Genomic DNA, 23674 nt, shown 5'->3' with positions numbered 1-23674 from the left:
GGAAAAAGTAGCGTCAGAATTCGGAAATAGGATGGCTCATTTCGCCCCATTCTCGCTTTGGTGCCCAGTCACCCCACTCAATTCCTAAAATACCATAATTAATTTCCTAAAATCCTTGGCTGTCCGTTCCTCTCCTCCTAATCGGCATCGTCGCAATCCATCCCTCTCCTAATCGGTTATCGGAAAGAAAAGTTGTTTTTGCTGTCCGTTCAAGCACTTCGCTTTCTCCTTTGGAATAAAAAACCCTAGTTAGAATTTTAGGGTTTCTGTATTCTTCGCCTATTAGGGTTCACATTCGGGTTTGTTTTTGCTGAGAGGCAGTTTTGTGTGAGATTCTACAATGTATGCTGATCGAGTAGCGGCTGGAACCAAGAGGTCTGTGAAGGAGCGGCTTAACGGGAATATTGGAGATGATTTTGGTCGTAAGAGGCAAACCAATGGCAAGAGGTTTGCTTTATTTCATTGAGAAATCTGATTTTTTTTCTTCTAATTGGGTTTCTTCAATTATTGTTGTCTTTTGCAGTTGAATTTTTCTTGTGTTCAGGCAGTGCTAAAGGCATTCTGTAGTTGAATTTAATATCAGTATACGTTTTCCCTTCCAAACTTTTGCCTTCGCTTGTTTCTTCGTTTATTTTGGTATACTTTTGGTTAGGGTTTTAGGCTTTATCAGATAAGGGTGGGTTTAGCATTGGGGAGCAGAAGCCATATAGTTAGGGTTTAGGTTGTCGTTTGGAGATGATTGTGCTAAAAAGGCAAATTCCCTATCCTTGTTCTTTTACTTTTCCTCCTAGAGAGTTAACTTGGGGGGGGGGTAAAAATGAAGGAACTCGCATTGGTGGATTACTTGGCTTTTACTTTTTTTTTTGCCATGTCCAGTGGTCGTAATGGATATCGGAAATATCAATGCCAAAGGATTGCAAGATGTATAACTCGTTTCTAGATACCAAGAAAAGAAAAGCACATGTCAGTGCCTTGGAGCTATTGGTCATTTGTTCCACATTAGTTGGTTAATGCATTTGAAATTCAAAGGTTTATGCCATAAAAAGTCTAAATGTTTATTAAACTCATTAGCTGTTTCTGTGAGGATTTTATGTATCAATTTATAGTAGTCTTTGGATAAGGTAACATTTCGGTGGTTGCATGATATAGGATTTATTGTATCATTTGATTCTTGTAGTTGTAGTTTGCTGTCAACTGTCCAGTTTTACTTTGTAGTCTGGAAGGATTAACTGCAAGACATGAAAATATTTTGCAAAGGTGTATATCCCCCACATGCAGTCTCTTTTTAGATTCTAGCAGACTAAGGTTGGAGCTCATTAAAGGGGAAAAATGGTTATCTGGTTTGAAATATGGCAGTTTTGTCTCTACCAGAAGTGAAATTACAGCACTTGGGTAGAAGTACCATTGGCTTAGCTATCATCTTAAGAAGCAAGAGAAATTAAATGATTATCTGGTTTGAAATGTGGCTGTTCTGTCTTTACCAGAAGTGAATTTATAGTACTTGGGTAAAACTGTAGAAGTACCATTAACTAAGTTATCATCTTAAGAAATAGGTGGAATTTTGAATCATCATCATCATCATCTAAGCCTTGTTTCAACTATATGAGTTCAGGTTCAGCTAGGAGAAATTTTGAATATGGTCTTTCATGGAATTGATCGCTCTTCTTGCAGAAAAAAATAGGTCACCACTCGCCAATCTTTGATGATATTTTTTCTGTAGAAAAAGGACCGAATTATCCTCTCCTTTTTATAGAACAGGCTGTTCTGATGGAATTAAGTCAATCAAAGCCTCCTCTATGGACTAAGTGTGAGGATCATTGCCTGCCTTCCAGTTGACATTATGGTAGATGCAGGATAAGATTTTATGTAAGAAGGTGCAGGTTTGCTGTTAGCGATGTGGACAGTGGACATTTCAGCGAGCCTAGCGCACATCATAGCTGTTGATCTTTATTTCATAGAATGGCTCTTGCAAGATATCCTTAGGCTCTGACTGGCATTAAAGGAATTCTGAGATAGAGGACTTTTAATGTTTGTTGGAAAAGGTAGTCTAAGGTTTCTTCCCCTCTCCTATCATGGTTGTGCCATTAGGATTGTTTGATGCTTTTCCACCTCTTGATGATGGAGGTTCATTGTTGTTAGTGGAGTCTCTTGTGTTGATTGTTCCTTTTATTCTTTCCTCTCCATGGGTGTTCCCTTTTTTTATTGTTATTTCAATGTTAGTGCTTGTTTAATCCCTTTGACTTTTTGGAGAAGACTTTCTTGTTGTCAAGAAAGGATATAGCTTCGGATGGTCTTTAATTGCACTGTGTTTGATGTTTCAAGTGATGCTGCTTTGGAGGCATGGCCACTCTTCCTTGTTCTTTGCAAAGTGTGAGGATGTCAGCTTCTGAGTAGGGATGAGCATTATTTGGTTAAAACCGAAAAACCGAATCGAAAATTTCGGTTTTGGTTTTTTCGGTTCGGTTATTTTGGTTTTTGGTTAATTTGGTTTGTTTTTTTTTTCTGGTTTTTAAATATTTCGGTTTTGGTTTTTAGAATTAGAAATTTGGTTAACCGAAAAGACCAAATTAACCGAACCTTGCTATATAGCATGTAATGTATAATATATAATATATAACATATTATATTTAACATATAACATATTTATATATATTAATATATAATATAATAAAAATTGATTTCATAATATATGTTATAATATATATTTATATATTTTATATTATGATGTATATAATATATAATATAGTATATATATTTTTGAAATTTGGTTTTAACCGAAAACTGAACTGAAAAATTTGGTTTTCCTCTAATTCAGTTTTGGTTCGGTTTTCATTTTTCTAATTCTGTTTTAAATTTTGGTTTAAACCGAATGCTCACCCCTACTTGTGAGCTTCTGTGAGTGGGTGTTCTGGAGAAATCGGGGCACTGACCTTGGCGCTCTCCTCCTGGAAGTATAGGACGTATTCTCTCATTGTGGTTGAGGTAGATAAGGATGAAACTGTTGTAGTAGGTAGATTTATGGGCAGTGGGTGAGGTGTGGTCACCTTGGAGCTCAAGAATGTTGAGGGAAGGAACTGTGGAAATATAGACTGATGAAGTGCATTGTTTAAATAAATTCTTTCCTTTGAACCAGGTTGTGTCTTATGTGGTTCATCTGTTCATGTGGCTAAATAATTAGGCTTTTTTTCCCTATAGAAAATTTCTGGGGCCAGATTTAGATGGTTGGAGAAGAAGGAAGATGGAAAGAAGTCGTAAGGCCATGGGCCTCACAACTGGTACTTGCAGAGTTGCGGCCAACACTCAGACACTCAAGTTAGCCAATGAACTTCGCCCATTCTAGTTGTTTTGGCCAACTCAAGTGGGGCTTTGGGACTTTCTCTACAATTAAATCAATCAAGGATTTGATAAAGATTGAGAAAATCTGTTAGATTTATTGAGATGAAAATTTCTTTCCTTTGTTAGTAAGCATTTCCTTGTTTAGTTACATTTGGTAGGAAGATATTTATCTTGTAGATCTCAAAGAGACGTTATGTATAAAGACTCTTTGAGAATGAATGAAAGTTGAACTGTTCTTACAATTTTATGGTTTGGTGCTGATTCCAAGCTTATGAATGTGCTGACTCCATCTCTAGGTGGTGGTGCTTAGAGAAACCTAATGGTGCTGACACCATTAGGACCTATCCTTAATTTACTGCAGGCAGTCTGTTCCTTTATTGAATGCTAGTCTATTGAATCACTGTCTTATAACTTCATGTTTGCTTTTGTTATTGTTTTTATGTTCTTACATTTTTTTGAAATCTCCTCAACTCCATTCCTCTTCTTTTCCATTGTTTTCCTTTCTTTTTGTTTTTCTGGAAGGATATTTTTTATCTTTGCAGTATAAAAGAGGGTGAGCTTCCTTAATAAAGATATTACATATGAGAGTCTTTAGATAACTGTAACTACAAGCATGCAATAAACATACTTGCTTTTATTTTCTTCCTTTTGATTGAACATCTCCTCATATACATCCTTCCCCCTACTTTTTGAAATGAAACTTACCTTTTCTAAAAAAACAGGATACAAATAAACTTCATTTAAATAGCAAAATTCTTTTTCCAAATGATCAAGTGCTACTAGGTTCTGAAATTGATGATAATCGAGTCCATCAAAGTCCCTACAGATGCTAGCCCAAAAAATAAGGGGCCTCTCCATCTTCCCTGTCATAGCTTCTTGTGGACAACAACCTTCAGAAATTATGCTGTTCCATTCACACCAAATTGAACCAGCATACTGCCAGTAGTACTAGCTTTGACAAAATAGGTCCCTTGCCAACACCCACTGTATCCAAAAGAGTTGCAGAAAAGTCACCAAATGTTATAAGAAAGATTGCAATGAATCATCTGGTAATGAGCAGATTCTTCAGTTTGACCACAGGCACTCCTGATTATCCAACACCATTCCTTTATTCAGCAGGTGAATCATAGTGAGAATTCTATCCAAAATGGCTGTCCAAATGAAAAGACCTTAAATGGGTTATAAGTGTTTCATATCCACTTATGAGCAATGTCTACATCCCTTGGCTCTGAAAACAGACCTGATCTCTCTGCAGTCCATCATTGTTCTTGAAAATTTAGTTTTGTTTAGACCTGATATATCTCCCTTAGTTAGGATAGTAGTTTGTTGGATTTCCAGTCATGGACTTTCCCTCTTAATCTTGGAAACCAGACAAGCTGACCTGCAACCACATCATAGCAGTCTCTAGTTAGTGTATCACTACCCTGGGCTGTATTGAAGATCTTTGGGTAAGACTGACATAGAGGTCTGGTTCCACTCCATATATCTCTCCAAAAATACACACATCTTTGCATTATTTATTACCAAATTTCTACAATCCCCTTTAAGTAGTACAACAGTGTGGTTTTAATGAGAAGGACATTTTGATTCCTGTTGATAGGTCTCCAGTCATTGAGGTGGAAAAGGGTGTGGTTTTGACTGGAGCAAGTTTTTGAGAAGAACACGGTGTTAGAGCTAGAAAGGATTAATGATAATTATGGTGAGAGGAAGAATATTAAGGTCATTCCTAATGCAATTAGAAGATTTAGGTACAGGAAAAATTACCTAACTGTGCCAATTTCAAATGGTTTTTGCTAGATTGAGGGGAGGCTAGTTGGGGTCAGAATTAACAAGTGGGTAAAGAAGACAAGAAGAGATTTGAAGAGAAAGGCAAAGAGGTTATTTATTCGACTGATGAAGGTCTGAAGTGAATGTGTTTTGTTTTCTGTATTTGGGAAGGGGTCTTTGATGGGTGGATTACTAGATTGGTCTCTGGGAAAGGTGGGAGAAGAGGTAAAGTGAGGGGCTTCAGTTGCATGATTTTGGGTTTTATATGTGGGTGGTTTTAAGAGTTTAATTGGGTTTGATCTATGGTAGATGGCTTTATTGAAAATTAGAGGGGCCTTGGTTGAATTCTGGGTTTGGATGATGCCTTTTCACCTATTGTAATCCTTTCTCTTTTTCTTTGTAATACATTTTCTTCTTTATTTATCTTCAAAAAAAGAAAAAGTACAACAGCCAACCTCACTAGTCCTTTTTATTTACTCAATGGACCTGTAAACTCTATTTGAGCTCATCTCCATCCACTTATCAATTCTGTTTTTCACCTATTTTACTTTTATGTAATCTCTTCAGTTCTGTTCAACCTACTTTGCTGGGTAAACCAAAGCTGTCTCAAACTAACAAGCTCGGGGCATTGTGGCATGTTCCAGCTTGCTTAGGGCCCATTTCAGCCACCAAATTGGCTGCTATCGGAGACTCCACAATTCTCTCCCCATGCACCTAGAGCCTCTAATGAGTCTTATTATAGGTGAAGACAACTGTAGAGCAGTGTTTTAAAAGCGCAAGGGCCATTTTGCACCTGAGGCGCAAGGCGCAAGGTGAGACACACGCCTTTTTGAGGCAAGGCGCACAATTTAAAAAAAAATTGTGCCACGCCTGGGGGCGGAGCTAATGTGACATGTTACATTCCTAATTCTACAAGCCGCCTTTGTGCCACGCCTCTCGAGGCAAGCCCAAACAAGTCCTTGTTAGGGTCTTAAATTCTTAGTTTTCACACAAAACATAATGATTTTATAGTTTTAATTGCTTTTAAGAAGATGTTTTATTAGGATGAATGAATGGACAACATTACCAAATAGGGGGTTCTTGAAGCTTCGGTTAGCGAGTGAATAAGAATTTAAGACCCTAACATGGACTTGTTTGGGTTGTGGCCTTGAGGGGCATGGCATGGGGGTCCGGGGGCAGAGCCCCCGACCCAGCTGCTAGACTCAACGAAAGGAAAAAGTGGCAAATATTCAAAAGGCGCACCCCTGGGCTAAGGCGCATGCCTTTTGAATGGGCTGCGCCTAGGACCTGGGCGAGGCGCCTACCCTAAAATGCACCTCGCCTGTGCGCCTAGGCACGCCTTTTAAATCACTACTCTAGAGAGACATTTCCCTGAGCAACTGGTGGTGTCAACTAATCTACCCACTCTTAAGTCTCAAGGTTGGCCTATGGTGAAGTATAGAGGATTGTCTATATAAACTTGGACAACCATGTATTATTACACATTGGGAAAAGATGAAGCTACAATTAATTATCAAAAAAAAAATGAAGCTACAATTGAAGAAGTACTTGCCCTTAGACTAGGAAAAAGCTTTCTTTGAGCAACTGGTTACACTTTGGCAAGGGAATATGCCCATGGAGAACAGTGCATCAAGAAGTTTAATGAGTTAACAATGTTTTGTCAAATTGATAGTGATGATTGACCTCCTTTCCAGATTTAAAATAGGCCTTACAGCTGAAATTCGTTAATAGAAAACTACAAAACCACTTTATAGTGTTGTTGGGGATTCTTCATTATGGAATAGTAGGAATGTTGAGTGCTCTGATTGTGATGGAAAAAGACATTACGTAGCACACCTAATAAACACATTACATTGTGGGGAACAAGATAATCGGAAAAGATGAAATTGCCATTGGAGGACCAACAACAAGAATCCAAAGAAGGTGAATATGACCATGAGTATTTGATAGAACCTGTTGGTTAGCAGTCCCCAAGGAGGAAAAATTTGATGATTGGTTGCACAGTAATATATTACATTCCTCACTTTTTGTGTGGAAGTAAAGTGTAACTTAATCATTGATGGTAGGAAAAGTATGAATGTGGCTTTGCAGGACAAGGTTCAAAAGCTATAATTGCTGAAGTAGAAAAATATTGCCATCTTTGCAAAGTTTCATGGTTAAGTGATACAAACATCCCTATCACAAAGTGATTACTTTTTTGTATTGGAAAATACGAGGACTCTATATGGTGTGATCTGATTTGATGTTGTGCGTTCTTCTTGAAGTATAGGTTTAATGGATGGTGGACTGTTCTCAAACCAATTAAGGTGGGGAGAATGAGAATAAAAGGAAAATCCAAAGAAAGCCTCAATCTTAACTACGATAGTTTAAGGCTGAAGGCAAGGCTATTTTTAGACAAGTTTATCCTAAGCCAATAAATCCTCTCATTAACTTGTCCAATTGTTTAATGGCTGGGGCTTTGAACATCAAGAAAAGTAAGCAGGAAGGTTGGAAAAGGTGGAGCTTAGTAGGATGATTTGCCACCAAGGGAAAGTTTTTCTTCCACGCTACAAATTTTATATGCATCTGTCAAAATGGGTCTCTCAAAGGCACTGAATTTGAGGCTACCACCTAGAGGGAGTCCAAGGTACAACAGTCTTGTAAAATAGAGTATCTTTGTAATACATTGGATCCTGAATTACTCTCCACTGCCCTTATTAGGTGTAGTGGAACTTTAGTAATGAGGATGTTACTTAAAGCGGTAATGAGAATGACTAAAGCACCCCTGAATTCACGTCTCCTAACAATCAACAAATGACATAAACCATGGGACCTCCTATTTGTAAATGTCTAATTAATTCATCCATGACTAATGCCAGACCACAGGGTAAGGATGTATAGTGAGTCTTCCTTGCTTTACACATTTGGAAGAGCTATCCTAATGCAGCCTTTTGGCTTTCACAGGTTTTGAGGCACAGAGATCGAGAAAGCAGTATTTGATTAAAGACATTGAGAGTTAGACTGTATATTGACAAATTATGACTTTTTATTCTACCTGGATACTGACAAGGTTTAAAATGTTGGTCAAGCAGATACAAGAAACGTGTTGGAAATATTGTTAAAATTATAGACATGGTGGAAACATTGTAAAATATGCAAAAATATAAAATGATAAAAGAAGCATAGGCACACCTTTTTAACTTATTATTTTGTTCCAAATCATTAAAAAAGCTAAGAAACAAAGGTTATAGCCAGAAGAATACGATTTGAAGTTGTCCTATAAACCTTAAGATTCAAAATTTCATAATAGAATGAGTTAAAGCAAGATTTAAACTCATAGAAAATGTAAATGGTAGTAATTGATCAACTAAATAGTATATAACACAAAAAAAAAAAAAGAAAAAAACTTATCTTTAACTTCATGTTTGAAATGAATATTGAACTTGCTCAAAGTGGTAATCATGTAAGTTTAGTGGGCAATAACATTGTTTTTTATCAAGAACATAAATCAATAAATTAATGAGGGAAAGGTAAATTAGCTACAGGAGTAGGGAGGGGTAAACTCTCTTAACTCTCCCCCAAAAAGAAAACAGAAAAATTATGAAGTAGCCTAGAGCATTTGAACCCTTCCAACTCTCTGCTTGGCAAGTACATCTGCAAAAGAATTGCACTTCTTTTGGCTCATTTTAGTCTCACTTCCATGCTCTGAATTAGCCATTTGAACTTCCTTCTTTCATTAATAAACTGCCACCTCTATTACTGCCCCTTAACTCCTCTTTATCATAAAAGTTTCTTTGGTTCCTTTTCTCCCAAATTGTCCAACAGATCACAACTCTTGGACGTCTCCACAGCATTCTACCCCTTTTCTTTGTCTAGCTACTAGTTAAAGAGTCAAAGAGACTTTGTGCATTTGGTGGGAGAGTCCACCTATGCCCAAACGAAGAAAGAAACAAAGGGGAAGGAGATTAATAAGTGGAAGCAAGACCCACTGTTAACTTTACAAAGGATACTGGTTAGGAGGTAAGCACCAAGAAGGCATCTTTCTTTGAAGCAAATCATAAGTGTTGATTCTTCCCAAGAAAACTTCCCAACAAAAGGCCCTAACCTTTGGAGGAACCAACTTACCCCAAAGTTCCTTATCAGGGAAAGTTTGCCCAAGGCTATCAGAGTTTTGAGTTAGGCCTTTGAAAAAGGATGCTTAGATAAAAATGCTAGAAGAGGAGAGGGTCCAAATTTGGGAATCCAATTTTGATGGGCCTAGAAAAACCTTTGGTGTAAGGTTAAAAGCACGGTTGAGACATTGTCCAACTCAGAGCCTCTGAATACTCTTCTAAAACCCAGGTCCCAATCAAGCTCAGAACCCAACTCAACAGAAGACAAAAAGGTGGATATTGGCTCATTTTTATAATTAGATAAGGAGAAGAGAGAAGGGAATTGATCTTTTAAAGGCAAACTCCCCACCTAGACATGTTCCCAAAATTTTCCAGAGCACATGTTTTTTGTTTTGGAAAAGGTAATGTAATATTTATTGAAACATAATCTGCATATACAAACTGAGATCAGTCCCAAAAGGCAGACTAATCTACTCAGCAATTACAAACTCCACCAAGAACTGGAATGAAAAACAACAAACATATTACAATTTCTGAACTCTTCAGAGACTGACACCAAGAGATTAACTTGCCCACTGCCTTCTGTATTAAATCTTCTGGACTTAAGGCCTTATTACAGAAAAACCTACTATTTCTCTTGGACCAGATGGACCATAAAACAGCACTAGGGATGGTCTTCCACACTATCTTCCTTTTCTTGTTAAGCCCTTTGATGTTCCAGCAACACATAAGCTCCTTAACCGATCTTGGCATAACCTATCTTAAGTTCATAGAACTGAAAAAATAATTCCACAGCTGAGAGGAGTATGGACAATGAATGCACAAATGATCAGTAGATTCAGAATTATTCCCACTCAGAGCACATGTTGTACCTGATGAAAGGTAGGAAAGAAGGAAGGGTGGCATGTATGGATTTCAAAGGAGTAGCATTAGTAGCTTTAGCTGCTTCTTGCCGCTAGCCCATGAATGCTAATGATCACCTTTGCCCAGAATTTATCCTTATCCACCGACAGTCTCCACAACCACTTCTCTAACAGAGCCATATTCCTCTTCTGAATGTTTTGAATTCCTAAACCACCAGCAGGCCTACTTCTACTTGCAACCTCCCATCTAACCTTATGGTCCTTCCTCTTCTCCCTTGGCTCCCATAGAAAAATCTCTCATTAATTTCTCCAGTGTTTTAGAAACCCTAGTTGGAATTTTGAATGCCAAGAGGAAATAAACAGGCAAGTTGGCCAAGGTTGATTTGATTAAAGTAATTCTACCACCGAAAGATATATAATTCCTCTTCCACGAAGCCAATTTCTTTGTAAATTTGTCCACCATAGGATTCTGAAAGTTTACGGATTATCTCCCAAGGATAAGCCCAAGTAATTCATCAACCAGTGTAATACTTCACAACCCAAGATTGTTGCTCATTCATACAATTCACTTTCATCCTTATTTATCTCCACTATACAACTCTTATTAAAATTGATTTTTAGAGTTGACATCTACTCAAATAGTTGCACCACCAATTTCAAACTTCTTACCCAATTAAGATCACCTTCGTTGACTAAGATTCTATTATTAGCAAATTGCAAATGGGTAAGAGGCACTGTATTCCTGCTCACTCTCCATCCCCTCACAAGCCCTCTTGAATATTCTCTTTGAATTAGTTTCCCTAAGACATTATCCACTATAGTAAATAGAAAAGGGGAAAGGTCTCCTATCTAATTCCTCTGGTAGTTGGAAAATGATCCAATATAGTCCCATTTACCAAGATTGAATAATGATAAGTTTTAATACATCGATGAATCCATTTACACCACTTGTCTCCAAATCCATAATTTTTCATCACCTCCAACAAGAAGTTCCAATCAACCAAGTCATAAGCCTTCTTCTCCAGATCAAGCTTATAGACTAGCACCTTTTCCCATTTCTCTTCATCTCCTCCACACTTTCATTAGCCATAAGGATTTGATCAATAATTTGCCTATCTTTAACAAAAGCTCCTTGGTTTGGGGCGATTATAGAGGGAAGCACTCACCTAATCCTTTAAGAGAGCATCTTCGTAATGATTTTATATAGGTAATAGGTTTTTAACCAAGCTGAATGGCGTGAACTCCCTTGGATGGTTTGCATCCAATTTTTTAAGGACTAGTGCAATGAAAGTGGAGTTTAGTCCTGGATTTATAACCCCTTGTCAAAAAAGGCATTGAAAACCCTTTGGAGATCATCTTTCAGAATGTTGATAAAACAAATATCTTTTAGAATGTTCTAGCAATCTTGGTAAAAAGCCATTGTAAATCCATATGGAATTGGTGTTTTTGCTCTATCCATTGATTAAACCATTTCCTTTATTTCCTCCAACCAACCCTTATGAACATCAAATAAACTTGGGCAGTCCAATATTTAACCTTAATCTCTCACTTAGGGGTCTTCTAAAACTGGATTTAAAGTGTGCCACAAAAGCTCCAACAATTTCACTTTGATAAGTTACTGTTACACCCTCTAATTTTAATTTTGAGATAAAGATTTTTCTCCTTTTGTCATTTGCTAAAGCATGGAAAAATTTAGTATTTCTATTTTATCCATTTGATCCTAGGCTTTTGTCTCCAATTCTCTAGTTGCTTCCTTCACCTCTATTGCTTGTCATTATCCTCAAAGATTCCTTCATATTCTCTACTATCCAACATCTTAATTTGATTGATCATCTCTTGTTTTCTCTCTTCTAATCTCCCAAAATGTTGGATATTACAATCCTTTATCTTAACCTTCAAATCCTTTAGTTTTTGGCAAAATCTCATACCCTCCCAATTAACTCTTGGATTTCTCTCCTCTCACAAATTTCTAATTTTTTCTTTAAACCTTGGATGACAAAGCCACATATTCTCAAACGAAAATAGAGCCAAACCCCTCCTAGCCTTCCCCTTGGATCATCCTTGGATAAGGATATTGGCCAATGACTTGCTTGGAAAGCCATTCATGATCTGCTTCCAGTTTTCTCCCCTTGGATCAGGTATGATTTCAACTCTGGTAATCAAATAAAGTTTTGGGAGCAACCTTGGGTTGGGGACTTACCTCTGATGGACCAATTTCCCTCTTTGTATGCTTTGTTAGATTTGAAAAATGAACCCATCTCCTCTTTCTTAGTTCCTTTAGAATCTATTTCTGGTTTTGGGTGGAACTTGGGCCTGAGAAGGGCAATTAGGGATACAGACTTGGGCTGTATTTCATCTCTGCTAGCCATCATTGAAAATGTTTTTTTGAACCCTAGTAAGGAAGACACCAGATTTTGGACCCCTTCCTCCTTTGGTTCTTTCTCTTGTGCTTTGTTCTTTGAGACTTTAATTCAGCCTCCTGTTTCTCTTGGGTTGTCCTTCCCTATTAAAGAGATTTGGAGCAAGCCCATTTCTCCTCGGGTTGGTAGTTTTTGTTGGGAAGCTTTCTTGGAAAAAATTGACACAAACTGCCCCGCAACCTATGGTAACATCATAACCAAGTAGGCATACGTTTTCTTGAGGAGCCCTTGTATCAATGCTTGCAACACTCACAACACGGCTGTGCGCTGGCCAAGAGTTGGGGTTCCCATGCATCATATGCGTTTGGATGGAGTGTAGTTTTACGTCAATAATAGATGTAAAACCTCATCAGCTCTAAAGTTTTACATCGATAGTCGATGTAAAAACTACATCGGCGAACACGATGTTAACTCCAACAACAAATCTCATAAATATACGCCATTTAGTAGCAATAGGATCAAAAACTTTTTGAGTTTGAATCATCACTCCATAAACATGATGGCGTTTTGGCGTTGATTATGAGAGGTAGAGGTGCTTGATCGAAAATCTCATTGTTAGTAGAAGAGGCGAAATGGTTGGGAGATTTTCTTCGAGAGGCGATCAAAGATAAAAAAAGTTTGGTAAAGGAATGAAAGCATGCCCGCAGAGGGAAGGTGCTTCTTCAACTAAACGAAAGCAGATGGGGTAGTTTCATCCGCTTAAGTTGATGGGAGCTTGCTCAAAAACTTAGAGCCATTTGCATCCCTGAAGAAACAAGGAAATGAGGTTGGAAAACTTTTGCTGAAGTGTTAAGCTCAATTCTCCTGAGTCCTGGATCGCCAACCTCTGAAGCTCCCTTACAAGGGGACTTTCCATCCTTATCGGCAACGAGCAAAGTCGTTAAGGATGGTGGTTGAGCCCACATCTCCATAGCCAATCAACCGAGACCCTTCGGCAAATGGAAAAATTCTTGTGTGCTCGAAAACTGACGGCCTAACTTGGAACAAAGTCGAGCTAGGAATATCAACTAACCTTCATTCCCCTGAACTCTTACGTCTCCACCCTTTCTCTCGAAACAAAGCATTGGGTTTTGCCTCATCCGAAGATCTAGTCTTTGTTTGGGTGAGGTTGAAGAAGATTCTCGTCTATGGCAGATGGGTGAAAATCGACTGGTGGTGGCCGACTGTTAACGTAGTCCCTTCTGAGTTAAGTTTTGATGGCTGGGTCTTAGTTCACGACCTCCCGTTCCATCTATATGGTCGGAGGAGGTGTTTTCTTTGATAGGAAGCTTATGTGGAGGGCTAGAAGAGATTGACCCGAAAACCAAAGACTAGTTGGAGCTGAGCTTTGCTTGCTTGAAGGTGAAAACCGAGGAGTTCACTCCATCCCCTGATTGATACCAATCAGACAGAAACGCCTGGTTCTTTGCCATGATCGAAGTATGGAAGAAAACTGAGTCATCTTCCCCATTCATCGAGTTAACTCGGAGCAACAACTTTCGAACTTAGCCTTAGCTGAGCCCATGGCCGACGTAGGAAGCTTTTGTGCTAAGGACGACAAAAAGGTGGCGGCTATTGCAAAGGCGTGTAAAGCAAAACCTTTCCTTACCAGGTAATTGTAAAAGAAGAGGAGAAGCTCTATTCCAAGAGGAAGAGGAGAGGAGCTCTATTCCAAGAGCCATAAAAGGAAAGGTTTTCAAATATTGAATGAATCCTTGGCTCATGTTCCAAAGCCCATTTCAGAGCCTATTTTTTTTGGACCCAGGTGCTACGAGATCTTATTGGTTACCCAAACCCAACCCGGTTAAGCATCCCGTCAAACCATCGGGCTGTCACTCACCTTTGGACTAGGGAGAAGGCCATTCCAACCTTAAGCCCTCCATCAACACCAACTTTCAGTGAACAAACATCCCTGCAACTCCCCCAAGTCTAAATGCTCATAGAAAGGGAGTCCACCGACCCCCAACACTGTCGTGGAGCTTGATCCCAAGCTCCTCTGGAGAAGGCGAATCTGAGTTGGAGGAAGACCTGAGCACTTATAGGACAGAATTAGAGATGAATACTCAGGAGATAGCTCTCAACAGATCCAAAGTCCTATTTGCAGAAAGAGAAGCGTGGGGAAGTGTAGAAATGTTGGAAGATGTCTGTTTGGTAGATCCAGATTACGGGAATCTTTCCGCCAACAAAAACCTTGAGGCTGGACGAGGAAGAAACTTACCGCACAACCAATTTGCAAATCTCTCTAACTCTACTCCCTTTTCAAATCCATAACTTTCTTCTTGTTTCTATCATTATCGTGATTCACCTTCTCATTACTACCCTTGCTGTCCTTGTTTTCCAGGTTCAGGTGACCAACTATCCCAATCAATGGCTTTCCCAAACAAAGGCGAATTTGTGGAGGTTTCGGGTTCAACTTCAGTGTCCAAGGACTTGGTTAGTTGACCTAGGAGGGAACAAAATGATGATGAAGTCACAGAGATGGCCAAAGAACTAGGTCTCCAGCATTGTGACTCCGACAAGGCTTTTGGTAAAGAATGGATTAACATAAGAGGTATGGGAGTTGCCCGGGAGATATCAGGAACAAAGAAAAATTTGAAAAATGGACCGAGTAGGGAATTAAAGAGGTTACAATGGGGTATAGCTGATCAAAATATGGACTGCAGGAGAAGGGAGTAGAAGAATAGGTAAGAGTAAGACCAACAGAGTTTAAGATGAAGATCCTGAGCTGGAATGTAAGGGGACTGGGTGGTGAAATTAAGAGAAGCTTAGTAAAAGACACCCTTCGAAGAGAGAATCCTGACATTATTCTGTTACAAGAAACCAAAAAAGAAGAGGTGGACAGGAAGTTGATCAGAGCAATCTGGGGTTTAAGAGGCAGAAAATGGACTGCCCTCCCAGCCATAGGCACTTCAGGAGGGATTCTTGTCATGTGGAGAGAAGACGTGGTTTCAGGAGTGGAAGCTGATAAAGGCGAATTCTCCCTTTCAATACTTTTCACAAACAAGGCAGATGAGTTCACCTGGATTCTAACAGCAATTTATGGACCTAATGCTCCATCAATTAGGAGTAGATTTTGGGAAGAGCTGGATTCCTTAAATGAACATGATGAGTTTCCCTAGTGCGTGGGAGGAGACTTCAATGTCATGAGATTCAGTCAGGAGCACTCCAATGGGAAGAGGGTAAATAGAAGTATGAGGGAGTTCTCCAACTTCATTTCCAGATGCAGGCTACACGACCTCCCCCTAAGGAATGGTAATTTTACCTGGTCGAACGTTCAGGAGAATGCGTTAAGTTGTAGGCTTGACAAATTTTTAATTACTTCAGATTGGGAAGCCCAATACCCCCTGACCTTTCAGGAGATCCACTCCCGTTGTACTTCCGATCACTGGCCTATCACCCTAAGTACAGATTTGGAGGTTAGAGGGAAAACCCCTTTTAGGCTGGAAAAATTTTGGACAGAACACAAAAGCTTCTGCAAAAAGGTTGCCTCTGGCAAGGATTGATCATCTTCAATCAACAGCTCAAAGGATTGTGGGATTGCATTCTGGCTTCACTCCAGCCATCTTGATCTTCACAGCATACAAATCATCGAAGCACACCTCCTTCAAAGTTCCCCTAGTGCTATAACTAGTCTTTCAATATATTCTTCCTTACACAGATTGAATGGCAGTTCCACCATCTTCACTATTGTGCTCAATGCAGTAATTTCTTTTTCAGTGCAACACATCTTCCATCTTTCAATAAGCACCAACCCTATCTCAGTTTTCAGTGCTGAAACATCCACTACTTTGTCGCTGGTGTCAATAATAGCTCTGTTTTCACAAAACGGTAAGACAGCCGTTGCGTTTTTAATCTGTAGCTTGCTCACTACCTCATCCAGACTGGTTTTGAGTCACTGATTTTCCCCCTTGCCGTGTTGACATATGTTCTCTCCGAATCCCCTCTTTCCACTTCCATTGACATTTTTCGTACTCTGGTCGAGTTTACAATAAGCATTGAGTTATGAGACTTCCGTTGTCCATCGCTTGCACCAGACACATCCTTGGAAAAGTCAGGGTTTTCCTCCATCCCCTTCAGTTCGAACCTCATGAGCTTCCTTCTCAATCTGCTGCTTCTCCGAAGGTTCTTCTTTAATGTGAGTCAGGTATTGCTGTATTTTTTCTGTGACCAACTTCCATCCATTGCATCCTTTCCCTTCTGGCGGACAGAGCATTTGCTTTTTGCCACCCTTAGAGAGCTCTATCACTGTTATAAACCACCCTTTTCTATTCCATTGCAGCACCACCTCGTATTTCCTAATAGCAACACTCAAACAGCTCCTCCAGCCTTGCATTCTGAAAGAAAAAGTTGCACTGTTGACAAAACTTTTCAGCCACTGCACAGCTTCCCCAACCAGGAATATTGTTGCTTTTCTCTCATCCTGTATCTTCAATGTACACAGGTCCTGACTTCTGCAATTTTTGAGGATCAACTTCTTAACTTTGACCTGTAACTCCCTTCTCCACTTCGTTGCAGTCATGAATTTCTCTCCTCCCTTCATTGTCGCACCAAAAGTATGGTATTGACCTTAACCAATCAGTACAAGAACAATAAGGTATGGGATATACAATCTATTGTTTCATTCAATACAAGGAAATGTCTTGGACTTAATACCTTGTAAAGAAACAGTATCCAGAAATGGCAATAACATTGTAACTCCACATAACTACAATATCGTCACCAACTTATGTAATGATCCTATCTCTTGTACTCCATATAGTGATGGTAGTGTTCACTGGGGAATACATTGATTCCAGTAAAATTAGATGTTGCTACCCATGAAAGTGGATATGGAAATATGTCATGGAAACTATCTCTTGTACTCTACATAGTGCTGGTAGTGTTCATTGGGGAATATGTCAATTCCAGTAAAATTTCGTGTCGCTACCCATGGAAATGGAAATATGTCATGGAAACATTAGGGAATTTAGGGGCATTTTAAACCATGGATACCTGTCCAGCTTGTCCTTGACACATCTGCGTAACATAGGCACAAGCATCATTTTATGGCTTACATAGACTTCTCTCTCTGTGTTTTTGTTTCAAAACTTTTTGTTAAAGATGATGGTTGCTTATTCTCATCTTTTCAATCAAATTCATTGTTATGCTCTTATCATCTTAATGAGAAAAGTACCCAAGTTCTTAAGAAGTTTTACTTGACTTCCCTCCAGCTTCTAGCTGCTATTGTTAAGCAGCTACAATTAAGTTCAGTCTTCCCATGTCTGCCCATGGTCATGCATATGGCACATTTCTTTTCTTTTCTTTTCTTTTTTTTTTGGTTTTGGTATGGTTTTGATGAACTAGCTCCTTCTGTATGATATCCATCTCATATTCTCTTTGTACTTCCTGTATTTTATTAGAATATTCTCTGATCATCACTAATCAAGGATACATTTTATATTGTAACATACACATATAACAGGACAGACTTGACTAAACCAAGAAGCTAAAAGGGGCAGTGGAGGCATTTTTCACTGTTAAATAGAGGGTTGCTCAGTGAACCTTCTGGTCCATCTTTGATAAAATAAATACATACTTCTAATTTGTTGAGGGAGGACTATAGTTTAGGTTGATGTGGTTTACATGCTAAACTGATTTATGGAATTATGAGTAACGTTGAGACTGTATTGTGCAGTTAGTCTAGGTGAAAAATTACCTTGTAATGGACAAAATTGTCTTCTACCTCTTCATATAAATCATTTAATGATCCCAACTTTATGAGACAATTGCATTTAAAGTGGTTGGTGAAATTTCTGATTCTTCAGGAAACCTAAACTTCATAGATGAGTTAAAGATGTGAAACTTTTAAAATGAAGACTAGGTCAAGAAATTTGTGGCTGTTTTTTGATTGGTAGTGAATATTAGTTTCTTTATTAATGATCAAGTTTTCTAGAAGCCTAGGACCAGGAATAGTCATTATTTTATGATTAATAGAATAGTTTCTTAACTTGAGTTGAAAGGTATTTAATAACCAAGTATCTTTTTATTGCTTGTTTGTTCACCATGTATGCTAATAGGTTAGATTGTAGAATTTATGTTTTAAGTTTTTTAGCAAATTTTTTGCAGGCAGCGGCCGAATGACGACAAGTGGGAGCATGATCTTTATGAGGATGATGAACCACAAGTATCAAGTATGGATTGATTCTGATGCCATTACTTGTGACCAAATGATTATGCTTCATAAACTTTTGACATCATCACGATGTTGTTTGACTATGTATTGATTCCATGTGAAGATCGCAAAGTTGATGGTAGAGATCTCAGGTTGAAGCTTCAAAAGAAGGGTTCCCAGCAAGTATATCAGAGCGGAAAGGGTACTGTTACAGGTGTCCAGGATCTACGTGAGAAACTATCTGGGACAATGCATTCACAACCAGCAAATACTGATCCACCAAAGTCAAAATCAGTAGCAGAGGTAGCTAAACCTGCTAGAAAAAGTGTTGCAGTTGAAGCACCTCCACTAGAGACCAAAAAGATTTCCAGTTCAGCTGCTTCGAAGAAAAAGACTCAATCAAAGGTAGTAGACTTTTTTTTTGGTAGTCTATCATATGATATTTCCTTCTCTAACCATTTCCAGGCATTATGTGAATTGCCAATTTTAGTTAAAAATTTGTTTCTAGGTGCTAGATGCAGGTTTTGGATGGTATTTCTTAAGAGGGAACATGTTGGCTCTGGGGCTTGTTTGGTCTTTCCCCAAGGGCCTTTCCTCCAACCTCGGGTCTATTGGCTCTCCACCTCTGTAAAGGCTTGAACCTCTTAGGATGAGCAACACAAGATGTCTAACATCACACTAGTTACTTGGAGTAATGCAACTAGGGGATAAGATAAACATGTTGGGAGTTTTGACATGCTTGAATTGTTAAGTTCTTGAAGCACTTTTGTGCAATCCTTCTTCTGTTTGCCTTTCACTTTGTATCTGTTCTGTATGTTATGCTTGTGTATTTTTTTGAGCTAATTAGCTTTTCGTAAAATTTAATTTCTTTTACAATAAATACATGTTTATGTATTTATGTATTTAATCTTTTTCTTGAAAATTTGTACCTTGCTTCGTCCTGGCACACACCTCTCTCCTTGCACCATGCACCTTGGGCACTAGAAGGCACTTGCTCTTTTCTTGTGCCTCCTGCTTTAAAACACTTCACCCAGCATTTTTTTGTTTTGTTTTGTTTATTTATTTCTTTATTTTCTTGGTGGTATGATTCGATAACTATAGATTCTTAGGTCCCCCATCCCTTGCACGTTTTGTTGTCTGACAAAAAAAGAAACGAAGAGAAATTTGTACACTTTCAAGATGCACTTTGAAAGGTTATGGAATAATGGAATTGAATTTTCTGACAACGAAAGGGACCAAGTTTTCTCATGGAACATTGTCCTGTTTATATGCATAGCCAGTAACCATATATGATAATAAGATTTTGGGTGTACATGTAGAAACTTTAATCCTCAAAGAGCTAGCTGATTTCCTAATTGAAATGGCTACATATTATTTCTTTTCTCCCCCCCTCTCCTCCAATGAAGTGCACCTTTTCATCTCTCTTTAAGAGATTCATTGCCATTAAATCTCTACATTCTTCATATTAGCATTTAGCTTGAATAGATTTCTATGATGTCAATGCCACCATTAAATCTTCTTTTTCCCCCCTGGGTAACATATCCAAGTATGCAGGATGATAAATCAGTGGATGGCTTCCTACAGTCTCTGGGTCTCGAAAAGTATTTGATTATTTTTCAGGCAGAGGAAGTATGTGAATTTTTCTTGTGTTTTAACTTCAGAAATTTCATGTATTTAGGTTTAACATATATATTACTTTCTTCAGATTGACATGACTGCTCTGGTTCACATGACTGACGAGGATCTCAAAACTTTAGGGATTCCCATGGTAAACTCACTTATACTTACTGTAGTTAATATTATTCTAGTTCAGTTTGTGCACTGCTGCCATTATTAATCATTTTGCTTGTTTTGCTATGCCAGAATTTTGAAAGGCATTCTTTTTATTTGTGTTTAAGTTCACAGATCATTTCTGTTTGCAATATTAATTTCCTTGACATTTTAAAATATGACTTTTTTTTTTTGTTGCTACTTGACATCTTTTCTTGAGAAAATATCGTTTCTTAGAGGTGGGAATTGGAACAGAAGCTCATTGATCCTCCAAGAAAAGACAGAATAATAAAGAGGAAAAATAGACAAGAAAAAGGAGAAAGAAATTAGCGCAATTCAGTTTGTGAATGTAAATTTATGAAACAATCACCGTGTAACAACTAGCTTCATTGAAAGTTTCTTTTGCCTGCTTCGGTTCCATTGTTTTTCTTGTGCATTAGGGTTATCCTTCAAGGTTTCTGCTTGGCAGGTTATTTTAGTTTGACATTAAATGTTCTGGACACCTGAAGTAGCACATATGTCCTCTAGGTACCTTCTCCATTTTTGATATGCCAGTCAAATACTTTTTGTTACAAAATCTGATTTGGAAAACTGACTTGTAGCCACTAGCCAATCATGCTTGCATAATTGAGACTGTTTTGTGTTGCTTCTGTAAATTGTTCATTAGTAAATTTTAAATCACGAATGTCATGGGTTTCTGTTTCATGGTTCCCTTGGATCGCCATTGAGAAATCAGCATTGCCCCTAAGAATGTGCTTTGCTTGTCATGATCATTAAATATATAGAGGGGGAAAAGACCAGATTTGCAATTTTAATCCCTTCTCAAGAAGTCTATCTATAACTTATTGGTACTCAACAGAATTAAGAATTGTTGGTGACAATTCGATAGAAAAGTTGCCATATAAAATGCAATTGTCAAATGGTCACATTTCTGAGCTAGATTTGGATTCAAACCTGCTGATTTTTTTTTTTTTTTTTTGTTTCTGTGGAAGTTTAACAATAGGTTTTCTGGTTTATTCAGGGTCCCAGGAAGAAAATACTTTTGGCCTTGGATCCCAGAGTCTGAAATTGGGAATCAGCTAACTAGGTTCACTTGCTGTATGTCTAAAACGTGAGCGAATTTCATGGTACAACACTGAATTGCGCAACCGCTGGCTCATGCTTACAAGGCTGTAATGTAACCTCTTTGGTTTTAATTATTCGGTTGTATTGTGAAAGTGGTTTCAGCGGGTCTGGGAGAGAAGTATTGTCAACAAATAGAAGATTGTGCTAAAGGTGGAGTTTCAACTTAATGGATTTTGTGGTTATCTATGTATCCGAATTGTTGATTCCCATCATCCCACTCTCACCAAAAGAACATCCATCAAATATAAAGATTCATATTGATGACGGTGAATCTTGTACTGTGGCTGCAAAAGTATCGGATTCAATCCCATAAATATCCAGATCCAAATTTGATACGTTAATGTTCGAATTTGAATTATATATCATCCATATGATTCAGATGGAACTTAGATGTTGAGTACCATCAATAAATTAAACTAAAAATGATGATAATATCATATACTGAATTTGATATTTGTGCATACGGTAAATAAAATGAATTGAAAATAACTTGCAGGAGATATATAATTTCTATAAAACAGTTATAGGGCCAATTATGTTGTATGGAGTGTTGGGTAATTAAGAAACAATGTGTGCAAAAATGTAGCCGTTACAAGGAACTTATGAGTTGATCCAGCAGGTGATAAACGTCATAAAACTAGAGAAAGTAGAGAATAAGATGGTTTGGTCTACATGCATATAGGACCTTTGACAGCACTAATAGGAAGTGATTTATTGCTAATTGAAAGAACTAGAAGGAATAGGGGTTGACTAGAAAGAATGAGTCAAAGTAGTAAGAAATGATTTAAATGCTATTAATTATATAGATTGGAATGTCAAAATAGGATTCATATATTGAGATAAGGTTTGGATGATGATGATCAATAAACTAAATGTAAAAATATTTTTGGATTTAGTCATATTGGGTTGAGGTAGACCTATATTCCATCCAATTATTGACCTCAAATTTGGATAAATGGATATCATTTTTAGCCTTATTTCTGCCTTAATTGGATCGAATCTGAACATTTGTTGTTGAAGAAGAATATGCATCTTATATATCCCCTTTTAGAAACCTTTTATTTATTTATTTATTTTATTTGCTCTGACAGATATCAGATGCCATAGAACAATTCATCTAAAGAGCGTGGCCTTTTGCTCTTCATACTAAACGATATAGGGATATGTTTAGACTATTTTAGTTAAGGACTAAGGTGAGGTTTGATAAAACTGAAATATGAAAATTTCAAATTAGAAAAATTTTCCTTTTTTTTTTTTTATAAATTTAAGGGGTTTCTTCGGCCAACTCCACCTCAGAATTTGAAATCTCAAAGAGGCCGGTATGGAATTTGAAACTCCCGTCGCCCCAATCTAACAATTCTGAATTTTTTTTCCACTCCACCCTTCACATGTCAGCCAAAAAGTTGAAATGTTTTTACCATTATACCCCTGGTTGCAAAAACGAAGACATTTCGAAGCTCCCTACTCCCAAAGTTTCGACCGTCTTCCCCATTTTGAACATTGAAAGATTTCTTAGATGCTCCATGCATTTGCCATCTGGTAGAGGTCCCATTTCGTCATCGGCTGAAGGAAGCTCGATTTGCCTACCGTTCAAAGAAAACGAAGACATTTATTCGCTCCTTTCGTCCCTTTCGTCCCTTTCGTTTCGAATGTTGGAAGGTTTCTCAGAGCCACAAAAAAAGAAGAAAACAAAGTTCACTCCCTTCTCCCAAAGTTTTGACATTGGAAGGATTCACAGGCCATCAACGACATTCTTCGCTCACCATTGGAAGGAAGCTTAAAGCTTGGTTTACCGTTCACTGGTTGTCGGAGGCACCCTGCATTCACCTTTGGAAGGAAACTCGAAGCAGGGTTTAGCGACCGTTCAACCGCCGTTGGAGGCCCCCAATTTGTTCATAGGTTTCCTTCATCCCTAGGTTTCGACCATTGGATGCCACTGTGTTTTCCTTCTTCTCCATTTATGCTGTTTCATTGAACATTTGTAGGTATGAGTAGCCAGCGGAGTGTTGGGGATCAATGACGTTAAAATCTGAGTTAATATTTTCAGTGGGATGACATTATTTGTTAGTATTAATGTAAGACATGCATATTGCAATTAACATTTGTTGCATTTGAGAAGTAGGGCAGTTGCAAATTTTTTGACTGGGCGTTTCCTCGAGTTTGGTAGGATGA

The 23674-nt window shown here is 38.2% G+C and overlaps 1 protein-coding gene across 1 annotated transcript; it reads left to right on the top strand.

Moving 5' to 3' along the window:
* On the top strand, window positions 1-21773 carry LOC104609408 (uncharacterized). The gene is made up of 6 exons (XM_010275710.3): window positions 1-447; window positions 18562-18626; window positions 18732-19012; window positions 20162-20236; window positions 20313-20375; window positions 21399-21773. Exons 1-6 carry the CDS (start codon window positions 341-343, stop codon window positions 21441-21443), a joined length of 636 nt encoding a protein of 211 aa, XP_010274012.1. The 5' UTR covers window positions 1-340; the 3' UTR covers window positions 21444-21773.
* Window positions 21774-23674: the final 1901 nt, after the last annotated feature.

Source organism: Nelumbo nucifera, chromosome 3 (assembly GCF_055504915.1).
Source record: "Nelumbo nucifera cultivar China Antique chromosome 3, China Antique-T2T, whole genome shotgun sequence".
Classification (NCBI taxonomy): domain Eukaryota; kingdom Viridiplantae; phylum Streptophyta; class Magnoliopsida; order Proteales; family Nelumbonaceae; genus Nelumbo; species Nelumbo nucifera.
Note: the sequence above shows the minus strand (reverse complement) of the source record. Positions and strands in the feature narration are given on the sequence as shown.